At 56.2% G+C, this 14,939-nt stretch overlaps 1 protein-coding gene across 6 annotated transcripts in view; it reads right to left on the bottom strand.

Moving 5' to 3' along the window:
- Positions 1-4,484: 4,484 nt before the first annotated feature.
- Positions 4,485-14,939, bottom strand: part of shc1 (SHC (Src homology 2 domain containing) transforming protein 1) — a 181,610-nt gene continuing 171,155 nt past the window's right edge. For all 6 annotated transcript variants that reach the window (XM_059642998.1, XM_059643002.1, XM_059643000.1 and 3 more), the window contains 5 exons: positions 13,052-13,241; positions 12,162-12,237; positions 11,053-11,223; positions 8,069-8,334; positions 4,485-6,972 (listed from right to left, as the gene is read on the bottom strand). In XM_059642998.1, the coding sequence (XP_059498981.1) occupies positions 6,844-6,972; positions 8,069-8,334; positions 11,053-11,223; positions 12,162-12,237; positions 13,052-13,241 (832 nt within the window). In that variant the 3' untranslated portion in view covers positions 4,485-6,843. The remainder of the gene's footprint in view (positions 6,973-8,068; positions 8,335-11,052; positions 11,224-12,161; positions 12,238-13,051; positions 13,242-14,939) is intronic.

Raw genomic sequence — 14,939 nt, 5'->3', positions numbered from 1 at the left:
CCCACCTATACTCTCTCCACCTATCTTCTTTACTCTCCATCTTCGGTCCGCCTCCCCCTCTCTCCCTATTTATTCCAGTTCCCTCTCCCCATCCCCCTCTCTGATGAAGGGTCTAGGCCCGAAACGTCAGCTTTTGTGCTCCTGAGATGCTGCTTGGCCTGCTGTGTTCATCCAGCCTCACATTTTATTATCAGGGAGGCAGAGACAGGCTGGCTGGTTGTGGGATGCAGTGGGGGGAGGGGAGATTTTGAAGCTAGTGAGGTCCACATTGATACCATTGGGCTGCAGGGTTCCCAAGCGGAATATGAGTTGCTGTTCCTGCAACCTTCGGGTGGCATCATTGTGGCACTGCAGGAGGCCCATGATGCACATGTCATCTAAAGAATGGGAGGGGGAGTTGAAATGGTTGGCGACTGGGAGGTGCAGTTGTTTATTGCGAACCGAGCGGAGGTGTTCTGCAAAGCGGTCCCCAAGCCTCCGCTTGGGTTTCCCTGACCGGGTACAATGGATACAGTACACCACATTGGCAGATGTGCAGGTGAACCTCTGCTGAATGTGGAAAGTCATCTTGGGGCCTGGGATAGGGGTGAGAGAGGAGGTGTGGGGGCAAGTATAGCACTTCCTGCGGTTGCAGGGGAAGGTGCCGGGTGTGGTGGGGTTGGAGGGGAGTGTGGAGCGAACAAGGGAGTCGCGGAGAGAGTGGTCTCTCCGGAAAGCTGACAGGGGAGGGGATGGAAAAATGTCTTGGGTGTTGGGGTCGGATTGTAGTTGGCGGAAGTGTCGGAAGATGATGCGTTGTATCCAGAGGTTGGTGGGGTGGTGTGTGAGAACGAGGGGGATCCTCTTTGGGCGGGGGGCGGGGTGTGAGGGATGTGTTGCGGGAGACGCGGTCGAGGGCGTTCTCGATCACTGTGGGGGGGAAAGTTGCAGTCCTTGAAGAACTTGGACATCTGGGATGTGCGGGAGTGGAATGCCTCATCCTGGGAGCAGATGCGGCGGAGGCGGAGGAATTGGAAATAGGGGATGGAATTTTTGCAGGAGGGTGGGTGGGAGAAGGCAACATCTTTGCCCTAGGGTAGGGGAGTCTGAAACCAGAGGGCATAGGTTCAAGGTAAGAGGGGAGGGATACAAAGGTGTCCAATATTTTCATGCAGAATGTGGTGAGTGTCTGGAACAGGCTGTGAGAGGTAATGGTGGATCTGGTACAGTTTTGTCATTTTGAAACGTTGGTATAGGTGTATAGATGGGAGGGGTATGGAGGGTTCTGGGCCAAACATGGGCAAATGGGACGAGATTGGTTGGGACAACTTTGGCGAGGAGGGGGGCGGTGCAGGTTGGGCCGAAAAGCCTGTTTCCAAGCTGCAGACCTCGGTGATTCTGTACAAATATTCAGAGCTGGCAGTCAGAGCCGAGCATGTTGTTTACTGAAGTAAAGCTCCCGTTAAACGCGCAGGAAAGGAATTTTTCAAAAGCATTGCAGTTCCAGTGAATTACAGCTGTGGAAAACCACATACAGGATAACCCTCAGCCCATCTGTGACGGAAGACGGGGTCGGAGGTGTTTAATTACCCTCAAGCTCCCCTCCGCTGCTCATTCAGCACTCTGCCATGAATTGAAATCAGCCACTTCGGTATCACTGGATCACAATCCTGAAACATCCCGACAGCACTGTGGGGGTTTCTACCCCAGCCGGAGTGCAGCTGTTCGACTGAATGTTCCATCACCCTTCTGACTTGCACCTTGTTGGTTGTGGACAGGAGCCTCTCACCTGCCACGGTATTTATGCAGTCAAAGGGCTACAGGGCACGTAAACTGGCCCTTCGGCCCAACTCTTCCATGCAGACCAGATATCCCAAATTAATCTCGTCCCATTCACCAGCATTTGGCCCATATCCCTCTAAACCCTTCCTATTGATGTCCCTGTGTTCTGCTTTTGTGTGCAAGACAGTCCCGGGCAATTGTCAGGTAGATGCCAGTGTTGTAACTGTACTGGCAGAGAGCAAGGACTGTGGATGCTGGAGTCAGAGTGCATACAGTGTGGAGCTGGAGGAACTCAGCAGGTCAGGCAGCATCACGGCAGGAAAATGGATGTTTCAGGTTTACACTCGTCAGGACTGGTAAGCACCACTCAGGAGTCCTAGAGAAACGTCGACCTTCCTGCTCCTCTCATGCTGCCTGACCTGCTGTGTTCCTCCAGCTCTACACTGTGTTGACTTGTAACTGTACTGGAACAGCTTGGGTAGGGGAGCGGCAAGTTCTGGAGCACAAGTCTTCAGTCCTATTGCCGGAATGCTCTCAGGGCCTGTGGCCTTTGCAGTATCCAGTGTCTCCAACCGTTTCTTGACATCGCGTGGAGTGAATCGAATTGGCTGAAGACTGGTATCCGTGACACTGGGGACCACTGCAGGAGGCCGAGATAGATCGGCACTTCTGGCTGAAGATTGCTGCGAAAGCTCCAGCCTTACCTTTTGCACTGATGTGCTGGGCTCTTCCATCATTGAGGATGGAGATATTTGCAGAGCCCCATCCCTCGGTGAGTTGTTTAATTGACCCCCACCATTCACCACTGGATGTGGCAGGACTGCAGAGCTTAGACCTGATCTGTTGGCTGTGGGATCGCTAGGCTGTGTCTCTCACTTGCTGCTTTTGCTGTTTGGGGTGCAAGTAGTCCTGTCTGGTGGCTTCACCAGATTGATCCCTCACCTTCAGGTCTGCCTGGTGCTGCTCCTGGCATACCCTCCTGCACTCTCCTTTGAACCAGGGTCGATCCCCTGGCTTGATGGTAATGGTTGAGTGGGGGATACGCCGGGTTGTGAGGTTACAGATTGTGCTGGAGTACAATTCTGCTGCTGTTGATGGCCCACAGCGTCTCAGGGATGCCCAGTCCTGATTTGCGAGATCTGTGTGAAGTCTGTCCCATTGAGCACGGGGATAGTGCCACACACACAATGGAGGTTATTCTCAATGTGAAGGCGGGACTCTGTCTCCACAAGGACTGTGAGATGGTCACTCTTACCGATACTGTCATGGGCAGATGCCTCTGCAGCTGGCAGATTGGTAAGGATGAGGTCAAATATGTGTTTCCCCTCTTGTTGGTTCCCTCACCACCTGCTGCAGACCCAGCCTAGCAGCTGTGTCCTTTAGGACCCGACCAGCCCGATCAGTAGGACTGCTGCCGAGCCTCTCTTGGTGGTGGACAGTGAAGTCCCCCACCCAGAGTACATTTTGTGCCCTTGCCATCCTCAGTGCTTCCTCTAAGTGATATTCAACATGGAGGGCGTACCGATTCATCAGCTGGGGGAGGACGGTATGTGGTAACCAGCAGGAGGTTTCCTTGCCCGTGTTAAACCTGAAGCCATGAGACTTCATGGGGTCTGGAGTCAATGTCGAGGACTCCCAGAGCAACTGCCTCCCAACTGTATCCCACTGTGCGGCCCCCTCTGCTGGGTCTGTTCTGCCGGGTGGCGGACAGGACATACCCAGGGATGGTGATGGTGGTGTCTGGGACAGTGTCTGTAAGGTGTGATTCTGTGAACGTGACCAATCTACTCTCCCAACAAGAGGCTGGTGAGGTAGGATTATCGAAGGGTGGAGTTTGATGCAGGGTGGTCCATCTGTTCCTGTCTTCCCGCACTGCAGCACCCTGCCTACCCCCCCCCCCCCCCCCACCACTTATTCCAACACAACCCAACTTACTCAGCCCTTGCAGATGGTAATGGAGAGTCTAGAGTTGTATGGTCAGACTGGGTGGCGAGAGCTGACAGTGATGGATTTGGCCATGAGCTTTCAATTCCATATTTTATTCAATTCAAATTTGTACCCGTGTCCCCAAAAACACGTCAGCCTGGGGCCTCTTTGGCTTACTTGACCAAAGACCTCACAAACAGGGCCGCACTGTCAGGCCTAATCCTTCCTGAAGGATGGAGTCCAAAACTGTACACGGTGCTCCAGATGTAGTCTCACCAAGGCTCTGTGCAGCTGCTGCAAAATGTCATTCCTTGCATACTCCCATTGCAGTGAGCGTCAACATCCCATCTCATCTGGTGTCTTCAATGGCAGCCATCACCCACTCTTGTGATGTCTTGATCCACTGGTAGGACAGACCCCGAGATAGGTACTCTCATGCTCCCCCTCTCACGCACACGCTCCCCCTCTCACGCACACACTCCCCCTCTCCCCCTCTCACGCACACTCTCACATGCTCCCCCTCTCACTCACACGCTCACCTCCCGCACGCTCCCCTTCTCACACACACTCTCACATGCTCCTGCTCTCTTTCTCACACACACTCTCACATGCTCTCCCTCTCACTCACATGCTCCCCCTCACACACTCACATGCTCTCACTCACTCTCACATGGTTCCCCTCTCTCTCACACGCTCCCCCTGTCTCTCACATGCTTCCCCTCTCTCACAGTCCACCCCCTCACGCTCCCCCTCTCTCTCTCTCACGCTCCCCCCCCATGCTCCCCCTCTCTCTCACGCTCCCCCCGCTGTCTCTCTCACACTCCCCCTCTCTCTCTCTCATGCACACACTCACTCTCACACATGTGCATGCAGTGTGCTGCTGCCTCACAGCACCCCCAGGGACCTGCGTTCGATTCCACCCTCGGGCGACTGTCTGTGTGGAGTTTGCACATTCTCCCTGTGTCTGCGTGGGTTTCATCCGGGTGCTCCAGTTTCCTCCCACGGTCCAAAGATGTGCTGGTTAGGGGTGGATTGGCCAAGCTAAATTGTCCTGTATTTCCCAGGGATGTGCAGGTTTGGGTGGACTGGCTGTGGGAAGTGCAGGGTTACAGGGACAGCATAAGAGGTGGGGTCTGGGTGGGACACTGTTGGAGGGGCTGGTGCGGACTCGATGGGCCAAACAGCCTAATGCTATCCTGACTTGGAAATATCTCGGCCGTCCCTTCAGGGTCCAAAGTCGTCCGAAAGTCTTTGGTGGCCTCTTGTGACAGAGGCAGATTTTTCTTTTGAGTTTTTTCTTTATCATTCAGTCAGAGGTAGAAAGATTGTTGCCAAGCGTGGAGACGAGACGTTATCTGCTCACCGGCCAGGTTTCTCAGGGCGGAACTGGGACGAGCAGTGGCGGGCGGCGAAACCCACGTCCCGTGAGCACAAGGACCCACTTTCTGTGTCTGCGCACTAACCACGCTTTGACGTACCAGCTCCCTCGGCACGCCGCTTCCCCTTCAAAACAATCCCTACGCCTGAAAGCCAGAACACCTCCCGAAGCTGCCAATGGGAGCGTCATGTTTACCTAACCTCTCTCTCGCGATTCGCTCCAGATTGCAAAAAAAAATATGCGAATCCTGGAGAAAATGAAACAAAACCTGTTCATGTCCATTAAATTCTCTGGGTAGGGGTCCGTGTCAGCTGTGGGGAATAGAGTCAGGAGTACAGACCGGGGTTTGGAATACATGGTAATGTACATGTGGATGCAGGGAACAAAAAGGAGAGTTTGGAGTAATTAGGAAACTAAAATACACCATTTACAAGTCGCTTAGACAAATGATCAAACTTGCAAAGAGAGAAAGTAACAGCCAAGCCACCTGGCCAGATCAAGGCACATTGCCATCGCTGTGAACAACCCCAAGAAACCAAACCCTTTGTGCTTTTCCTCGTGTGCTCAAGAGAAGAGACCTTCGGAAGATTTCTCAGATTGGGAAATCACTCACTTCTCCTCGCCTCCTGTTGAATTTATCCCCCACTCCCCCCCGCCTCACCACTTCCCTTTTGGGGGGAAAAGGAGGGATCTGAGAGTTCAGGAACTGATCTCTCTCTCTCACACACACACACACACAAACTGAAACTGATATCAGCCTCACTCAGACGCAGCAACCCCCCACCTCCTGCTGTTGGCAGCAGCTTTCTGACTTGTCCCGGGACCCCTCTCCGTTTGGTCAACAGGACAGTGACCTCCCGGGGGCCCTCAGAAGAACGGTGTGAGCTCCTCAAAAAGTCTTTGATGCCCGCTTCTGCCACCAACGCTCAGCTGTGCCATCTACAGCGACTCCCCCAAGGCTCCTTCCGAACGCTCCCCCGCCCCCCGCCCCACCACACCAGTCCAGGAGCAGCAGCCCACAAAACTGGGGCTTCAGACCCGGGGCTTTGCAACCGGGTGGGGCATCGGCTCCAAGGCAAGGGTGGGCATTTCCTGTGAGCTGACCCTTCCGTTTCACTTGGTTAGCATTAAACTCTTCTCCCCACACCCACCACAGGAAGGATCACAAGTTCATGGGGCGAGGTGGGTGGTGGGGCATGGACAGTGAGAGGCTAAGCTCTCTCCTTCTGGTGCCAGATGCGCTCACTTGCAGTGCGATGCCAGCTCTACCCAGTCCTGGAGGGGAGGGGGCTGAGGAGGAGGTGTTTTGTGTGGTCTTCATGGTGAGAGAGAGAGAGAAGAGGAAGGAGACAGATGGAGAGGGAGAAAGGAGATGGACAGAACAAGGGTGGAGCGCCAAACCCACGCCGGGCCGCAGCGTTGAGGGAGGTAATCCCAAGCCGCTCAGCCAGGGCACAGGAGAGAACAAACCGGCACCACACACCAACAATGCCACACCACCCCCCCGCCTCCTCAGGGAAAGCGCAGACAGGAAACCAGCCTCAGACTCCAAAGGGGTTCCACTGGTGGAGAGGCGTGTGGGCAAATGGGCAGAGTTTCCATTCGCAGAGAGTCTCCACCTTCACCAGACGCATCTAAGTTCCTCAAAGTCTGGTGTCCAGATTTGGTTGCTGGGGGGGGGGGGGGGGGTGGGGGGAAGAGGAGGTTGTGTGTGTGGGGGGCATTAGGGGTTTGTAGGGGTGAGGGGAGCGAGGTCGATACCACCCTCTGATGACCGCCTACATCTTTCTCTCGACTGGCTGCTGCAGGCACACTTCGCTGCCAGCGGATATAATGGGGAGCTGGTTGTCCATGTGATAACTGATCAGGTGACTGACACTCTCAAAGCGGTGGTCCTTCGTCCTCACCTGGGGGCGGGGGGGGGGGAAACAGAGACAGAAAGGTAGTGAGAGAGAGAGACAGACAGCCAGAGAGAGAGAGAGAGAGGAACAGAGACCGTGAGAGACAGAAGGAGAGAGAGAGAGAGAGATAAACACAGAGGGGCAGACAGAAACACAGAGAGAGAGAGAGAGAAACACAGAGAGAGAGAGAGAGACAGAAGGAGAGAGAGGGAGGGAGAGAGAAACACAGAGAGAGAGAGAGAGACAGAAGGAGAGAGAGGGAGAGATAAACACAGAGGGGCAGACAGAAACACAGAGAGAGAGGGAGAGAGAAACACAGAGAGAGAGAGAGAGACAGACAGTCAGAGAGAGAGAGAGAGAGGAACAGAGACCGTGAGAGACAGAAGGAGAGAGAGAGAGAGATAAACACAGAGGGGCAGACAGAAACACAGAGAGAGAGAGAGAGAGAGAAACACAGAGAGAGAGAGAGAGACAGAAGGAGAGAGAGAGAGAGAGAGAAACACAGAGAGAGAGAGAGAGAGACAGAAGGAGAGAGAGGGAGGGAGAGAGAAACACAGAGAGAGAGAGAGAGACAGAAGGAGAGAGAGGGAGGGAGAGAGAAACACAGAGAGACCAATTAAATGAATGGAGACAAAGCAAGTGAGTCTACATCCTGTACACAGACACGGCTTGTATGTGGTTTCAACTCCCACTGGACAGGGTTAGACAGAGAGTAAAGCTCCCTCTACACTGTCGTCACCCCCCCCCCCCCCCGCCATCAAACACTCCCAGAGACAGCACGGGGTTAGATACAGAGTAAAGCTCCCTCTACACTGTCCACCCCCATCAAACACTCCCAGGGACAGCACGGGGTTAGATACAGAGTAAAGCTCCGTCTACACTGTCCCCCCCCCCATCAAACACTCCCAGGGACAGGGACAGCACGGGGTTAGATACAGAGTATAGCTCCCTCTACACTGTTTCCCGCCATCAAACACTCCCAGGGACAGCACGGGGTTGGATACAGAGTAAAGCTCCCTCTACACTGTCCCCTCCATCAAACACTCCCAGGGACAGGGACAGCACGGGGTTAGAGACAGAGTAAGGCTCCCTGTACACTCACCACTCCCTCTGGGTCGACGAGCAGGAGGTGTTTGGGTTGCCCACTCTGGAGGCCGGTCAGGACGTACTGCCCGGGTGTGGTGGTGCTCTCTCGGACCAGGAAGTCTCCGTTGGCCAGCAGCAGCTTCTCTGCCTCCTTACGGTTCACCTTTCCGTGGTACCAGATCTCCGTGCGGAGCTGCTCCTCCATGGAGGCACTGACGTGGCTCGGGGGGGCGCTGGCTGGGGGCGAAGGGTGTGGTGCCCTCAAAGCATCTTCGAACGGCTCTGCAGGACAAACCAGAGCGAACGAGGGAGGGGGAGAGGGCTGGAGTCAGCAAGCTGTTCCACATTTCAAACAGTCCGCAAATCCGACAGCACCAGGAAGTGGGAGCCACTGGCTGTTCGGCCCCTCCGCCCCGTCTGCTATCCGCCTTTCCCCTCCCGCTTCTGTTTGCTGGCCTACTCCCAATTCGCAGAGCTCCCTCCGCGCCCCGGTCTCAACAGTCACCCGGACGGAAACAGACCCTTCGGCCCAACTCATCCATGCCGACCGGCTTTCCCAAAGCGAACTAGTCCCATCTCATACAGACACACAGCGCGGAGACAGGCCCTTTTTGCCCAACCCATCCACGTATCCTCAATTCATCCAGCCCCACCTACCGGCATTTGCCCCCCTATCCCTCTAACCCCTTCCTATCCGCGTCCCCATCCCGATGCCTTTTAAATGCTGTGACTGTACCAGCCCCCACCCACTTCCTCCTTCCATACACGCACCACCCTCTGTGTGAAAAAGTTACCCCTCAGGTCCCTTTCCCCTCTCACCTTAAACCTATGCCCCTCTAGCTTTGGGCTCCCCCTACCCCTGGGGGAAAAGACCTTGTCTATCCCCCCTACCCAAGCCCCTCATGGGTTTATAAACCTCTATAAGGTCCCCCCCTCAGCCTCCCAATGGTTGTTGAGATGTCTTTTGTCTGCCTGAAAAGTAAAACTTTGTAAAGGAGAGACATCTCCCCACGGAGACGGAGGAGGAGGGGGAGAGAGAGAGAGAGAGAAAGCATGGGCGGGAGAGAGAGAGGAAAAAGAAAGAGAAAAAGAGAGTGGGTGAGCAAGTTGGGGGAGGGGGGGAGAGAGAAAGAGCCGGGGGGAGAGAGTGAAGAGGAGGGGGCGGAGAGAGATAGGTGGGGAGGGGGCTGCAGAGAGAGGGGAGACAGAGAGAGAAAGCGGGGGAGAGAGAGCGTGGGGGATGGGGGTGCAGAGAGAGGGAGGTGGAAGAGAGGCGGGGAAGAGAGAGACAGGAGGGAGAGAGAGAGGGGGGTGGTGGAAAGAGAAAGAGAGAATGGAAGTGAAAGAGAGGAGGAAGAGGGAAAATGAGAGAATGGGGGGGAGAGAGAGAGAACGAGAAAGAGAGGCGAGAGAGAGAGAGAGGTAGAGACACTGAAAGAGAGAGCAGGGAGGAAAGAGAGAGGAAGGGAAAATGACGGAGAGAAACAAAGGAGATAATGAAAGTGGAGAGACAAAAGGAGAAAGACAGACAGGAATCCCGGAAGTAACATGACTGTAAAATGTATAATAATGATCCTGGTTTGCCAGCAGCAGCAGCTCTGCTGGAGTAATAACACGGTGTAGAGCTGCAGGGACACAGCAGGCCAAGCAGCATCAGAGGCGCAGGGAGATATACCCTGAAAATTCAAACCCTCCGGCTATTCCTGACAGTTCTGGTGCAGCGTAGCCTCATGCAATTTCACTCCATACCAGCCTCTTCCCACCACCTCACTATCTATCCACCCCGTTCCCCCTCTCCTTCTATTCCTCTCTCCAACTTGTGTTTATCCAGCTTGGTCCCTTCAATAACCCACCCAGCTTCACTCTGACTCATCCCTATGGCTGTGTTGCCAAATTCCAAACAAACACCACCTACAAGTTTGCTGGGATGGATATCTAACAGCACCGAGTCAAAATACAGAAGGGAGAATGGAGGGCTTGGTGATGTGGTGCGAGCTGTCTCTCAACGTCAGCAAAATTCAAGAACTGATCATCGGCTTCACAGGGAAAGGAGGAGGACACGCTCCAGGCTACAGGAACAGAGCTGAGGTTGAGAGGGTGGAGAGTGTTAAGTTCCTTGGAGCGATGATAACTGATGAGCTGTCCTGGACTTCCCATGCAGATGTGACTGTCAAGAAGGCACCAAGATGCCTCCTCTCCCTCAGGCAGCTGAGGAGATTTGGCACGTCCCATAAAGTGCTTCACCAACTTCCACAGATGCCCCACTGAAAGCAAACTGTCATGATACACAATGGCCTGGTGCAGCAACTGCAGTGCTGAGGGCCGTAAGAAACTACAGGAGATGGTGGGCGAGGCCCAGACCATCGCAGAAGCCGACCTTCCCTCCACAGACTGTTTGCCCGGCTCACTGCCACAGGAAGGCAGCCCACGTCATCAAAGACCCACTGCCCCCTGGTAATGATCTCCTCCAACCTCTTCCATCAGGCAGAGGGTACGCACCAGCAGGTTCAGGAACAGCCCCTTTCCAGCCATTATCAGCCTGTCGAATGGACTCTCTCTCCTCAAACTGGGTAAGCTGTCTGCCTCTAAGTCTTTCTGGTCTGCACATCCTTTGCTTGCTGTCATCTGGCTGTTTCGTTCATAAACAAAGCTTTTCACTGTACTTCAGTACACATGACAGTAAATCTCCCCCCAGGAGCAAGTCCCCCCCCATTCTCCCCCAACTCCCCACGGGAGTGAGTCCCATATTCTCCCTCTCACTACTCCCCGCGGGAGCGAGTCCCCCATTCTCTCCCGGCGGGAGCGAGTCCCCCATTCTCTCCCCGCGGGAGCGAGTCCCCCATTCTCTCCCCGCGGGAGTGAGTCCCCCATTATCCCCTCCCCACTCCCCGCGGGAGCGAGACCCCCATTCTCTCCCCGCGGAAGTGAGTCCCCCGGTATCCCCTCCCCGCGGGAGCGAGTCCCCCCCCCATTCCCCACCCCCCCCCACCCCGCACTCACTCATGTCGAAGATGTCTCTCTGAATGTTGCCGTTGGTGTGACCCATGGCCGGGGGTTTGGATTTGTCCAAATTCTGCACATTGACGTACGACGGGTCATCGAACATTTCCGATCGGCAGCTGGGCTTCGCGCCGGATGTCCCGGGGTGACCGAACCTGTGCTGGGACGTACCTGAGGGAAGGGGGGGGGGGGGGGGGGGTGCGGTTTTGGGGTCAAATCATAGGCTCAGCGATCGAACTTGCAAACTCCCATCCTGGCCATTATCAAGGGGCAGCTGTCATGGTGGTGGTAGGAGGGAGGGAGGGGAGGGAGGGAGGGGAGGGTGGGTCGGCCACGTGGAACTCGAAAACATTGGTCATTCCTCCAGATGGTGGCAGCCAGGCCTACGTGCATCGACCCCACCCCAACCACTTACCCCCTCCCTAACCGCGCCCCCCACCCCTCCAAACCGAACCGACAGCCGCACCATTCGGCCCCATTGCCGTAGGGTCATGTGTAGGCCCAGCTCGGGTAAGGACGGCAGATTCCGCCATGGTGGGGGGTGGTGTTGTTGCCGCGATCGGCGATGGTCGCCACGGTTACCATCCTGTGGATGGTTTCACCAAATTTAAATTCCATCGGTGGCGGTCGGAGGGGGCCTGGACGGGATTCGAACCGGTACAGCCCTGGGTCACTAGGCCGTCGTCTCCCCCTAGCTCCAGGCGCAGGAACAGTCGTAATGCTTACAGGCTCCATGTTGTGGGTCCCTGACGCAGCAGGGTGGGGGCTGGGTGGTCTAGAGATGCTTTTGTTTTGGGGGGGCGTGGGGACACTGTACCCACACACCGTGCCGCACAGGCCAGCAATGGTTCACACTGCTGGTTCGCTACGGCCTCCTCAAGGGGCAATAGGGACCCAAGGGGGCTGAATGGCCTCCTCTACAGCCTCATGGCCCGAGGGATAGAATGGCCTATGTTACCCAAGGGGGCTAAATGGCCTTGTGCCGGCCACAGTGTAAAGAAACGAAGCCAGCCTCAGTTGGGAACGAGCATCATCGATTGGTGGGTGTGGGGGGGGGGGGGGGCAGCGTCATCTCCTGGAAATTCCGCGGAGGGCGTCACACACCGTACCTTGCGCAGTGGTCAGCTGCTTCGGAGAGTCTGACAGTTGTGCATCGTAGACGTTCCCTGACGATTGTCCCACAGGCTGCACGAGAGAGAGAGAGGGGGGAGAGAGGGAGAGAGAGAGAGGGGGGGAGAGGGAGAGGGAGAGAGAGAAAGAGACGGCGATGAGAAGTGACATATTGCGAGCTGCCTTTGTTGAGCACCCTTCACCACCCCAGGACCTCCCTGCGGCCAGTGCTTCTAAATAGTGGCCAGTCGCTGTTGTGAGGCAGAAAGTGTGGGTGGCTCGCGAGGGCCTGAGAACGAGGAGGTTTCGTCTGGAGGGAGGATCAGTCACCGAGAGGCTGTTTGCTTTGGAAGATATTCGATGAGTGTGCCGCGTCCCAAGGCAGAAGGTCAGCTGCGACGTCAAAAAATGGTGGGGCAGCCCGCATTTCGGAATGGCCTCCTGCTCCTTTGTTGCCCCTGGTTGGGGGAGTCGTGGGGGGAGGGTATGGAGGGGAGCAAATAATCTCCTCCACACCTGCATGGCCCCAGAGATTGAATGGCCCACGTTGCCCAAGGGGGCTGAATGGCCTCCTCCTGTTCCTACATTGCCCAAGGGGCCTGAATGGTCTCAACAGCCTCACAGCACGAGGACGAGAATATCTTATGTGACCCCTGAGGACTGAATGCCTCCTCTACAGCCTCATGGCCTGAGGGATAGAATGGCCTACTGTGCCCAAAGGGGTTGAATGGCCTATCTGTACCCACGTGGCCTGAGGGGCCGAGTGGCCTCCGACACACCGATGTGGCCCAAGGAACCGAACGGCCAATGCTACCTGCCAGCCCCCCGAGAGGGGCTGAGCAGCCTCCCTCCCGCTCCGATACACCGTGCGCCCGCAGCTCAGACTGACCAGGGTGGCTCCGTGGTGATGAGGCGGGAGGGTGGGTACCCGGGGGGCCGCGACCCCTGACCCCTCCCGGTGCCGGACATCCACCAAGCCGCCCAGTGGCGGCTCCTTGCCTGGGAAATCGTTGTAGTACTGATGATCCGTGGGATCTTCCTCTTCCTCGTCCCACGCTGAGCTGTCGAATCCTGCCATCCTGCCAGGGTTTGGTGGTGGGAGCGAAGAAGAGCTGTTAGATCTCACAATGGCGTGCCCACTCTCCCCAGCACCCGCCCCCACTAGCTCCACAGGGCACGCTCGACGATGGACAACATGCATTCGCATAGCGCCTTTGACCCAACACACTCCAGCAGTGTCTTACAGGGATCAGGGAGGGGAACACGATCTCGCAGGTTGGAGGGGTGGGGCTGTGGTGAAACGAGTCGGGGGTGGGGGGACGAGCAGCAGTGCATAGAGAGGGGTATGGGATGACCGCTAACATCGGAGCGTCGGGAATTCATCATCATAGGATCATCATTGAATTCCTACAGTGTGGAAACAGGCCCTTCCACCCAGCAAGTCCACACTGACCTCAGAGCATCCCACCCAGACTCATCTCACTAATATCTACGTAACCGACACATCCCTGGGCACTACGGGACAATTTAGCACGGCCAATCCACCCTAACCCGCTCATCCCTGGGCACTACGGGACAATTTAGCACGGCCAACCCACCCTAACCCACACATCACTGGGCACTACGGGACAATTTAGCACGGCCAGTCCCACCCTAACCCGCACATCCCTGGGCGCTACGGGACAATTTAGCACGGCCAATCCACCCTAACCCGCACGTCCCTGGGCACTACGGGACAATTTAGGACGGCCAACCCACCCTAAGCCGCACATCCCTGGGCACTACGGGACAATTTAGGACGGCCAACCCACCCTAACCCGCACATCCCTGGGCACTACGGGACAATTTAGGACGGCCAACCCACCCTAACCCGCACATCCCTGGGCACTACGGGACAATTTAGGACGGCCAATCCACCCTAACCCGCACATCCCTGGGCACTACTGGACAATTTAGCACGGCCAACCCACCCTAACCCGCACATCCCTGGGCACTACGGGACAATTTAGGACGGCCAACCCACCCTAACCCACACATCCCTGGGCACTACTGGACAATTTAGCACGGCCAACCCACCCTAACCCGCACATCCCTGGGCACTACGGGACAATTTAGGACGGCCAACCCACCCTAACCCACACATCCCTGGGCACTACTGGACAATTTAGCACGGCCAACCCACCCTAACCCGCACATCCCTGGGCACTACGGGGCAATTTAGCATGGCCAATCCCACCCTAACCCACACATCCCTGGGCACTACGGGACAATTTAGCACGGCCAACCCACCCTAACCCACACATCCCTGGGCACTACGGGACAATTTAGCACGGCCAATCCACCCTAACCCGCACATCCCTGGGCACTACGGGACAATTTAGCACGGCCAACCCACCCTAACCCGCACATCCCTGGGCACTACGGGACAATTTAGCACGGCCAACCCACCCTAACCCGCACATCCCTGGGCACTACGGGACAATTTAGCACGGCCAATCCACCCTAACCCACACATCCCTGGGCACTACGGGACAATTTAGCACGGCCAATCCACCCTAACCCGCACATTTCTGGGTACTACGGGACAATTTAGCACGGCCAATCCACCCTAACCCGCACATCCCTGGGCACTACGGGACAATTTAGCACGGCCAACCCACCCTAACCCGCACATCCCTGGGCACTACGGGACAATTTAGCACGGCCAACCCACCCTAACCCGCACATCCCTGGGCACTACGGGACAATTTAGCATGGCCAACCCACCCTGACCCGCA

This window comes from Stegostoma tigrinum, chromosome 47 (assembly GCF_030684315.1).
Source record: "Stegostoma tigrinum isolate sSteTig4 chromosome 47, sSteTig4.hap1, whole genome shotgun sequence".
Classification (NCBI taxonomy): domain Eukaryota; kingdom Metazoa; phylum Chordata; class Chondrichthyes; order Orectolobiformes; family Stegostomatidae; genus Stegostoma; species Stegostoma tigrinum.
Note: the sequence above shows the minus strand (reverse complement) of the source record. Positions and strands in the feature narration are given on the sequence as shown.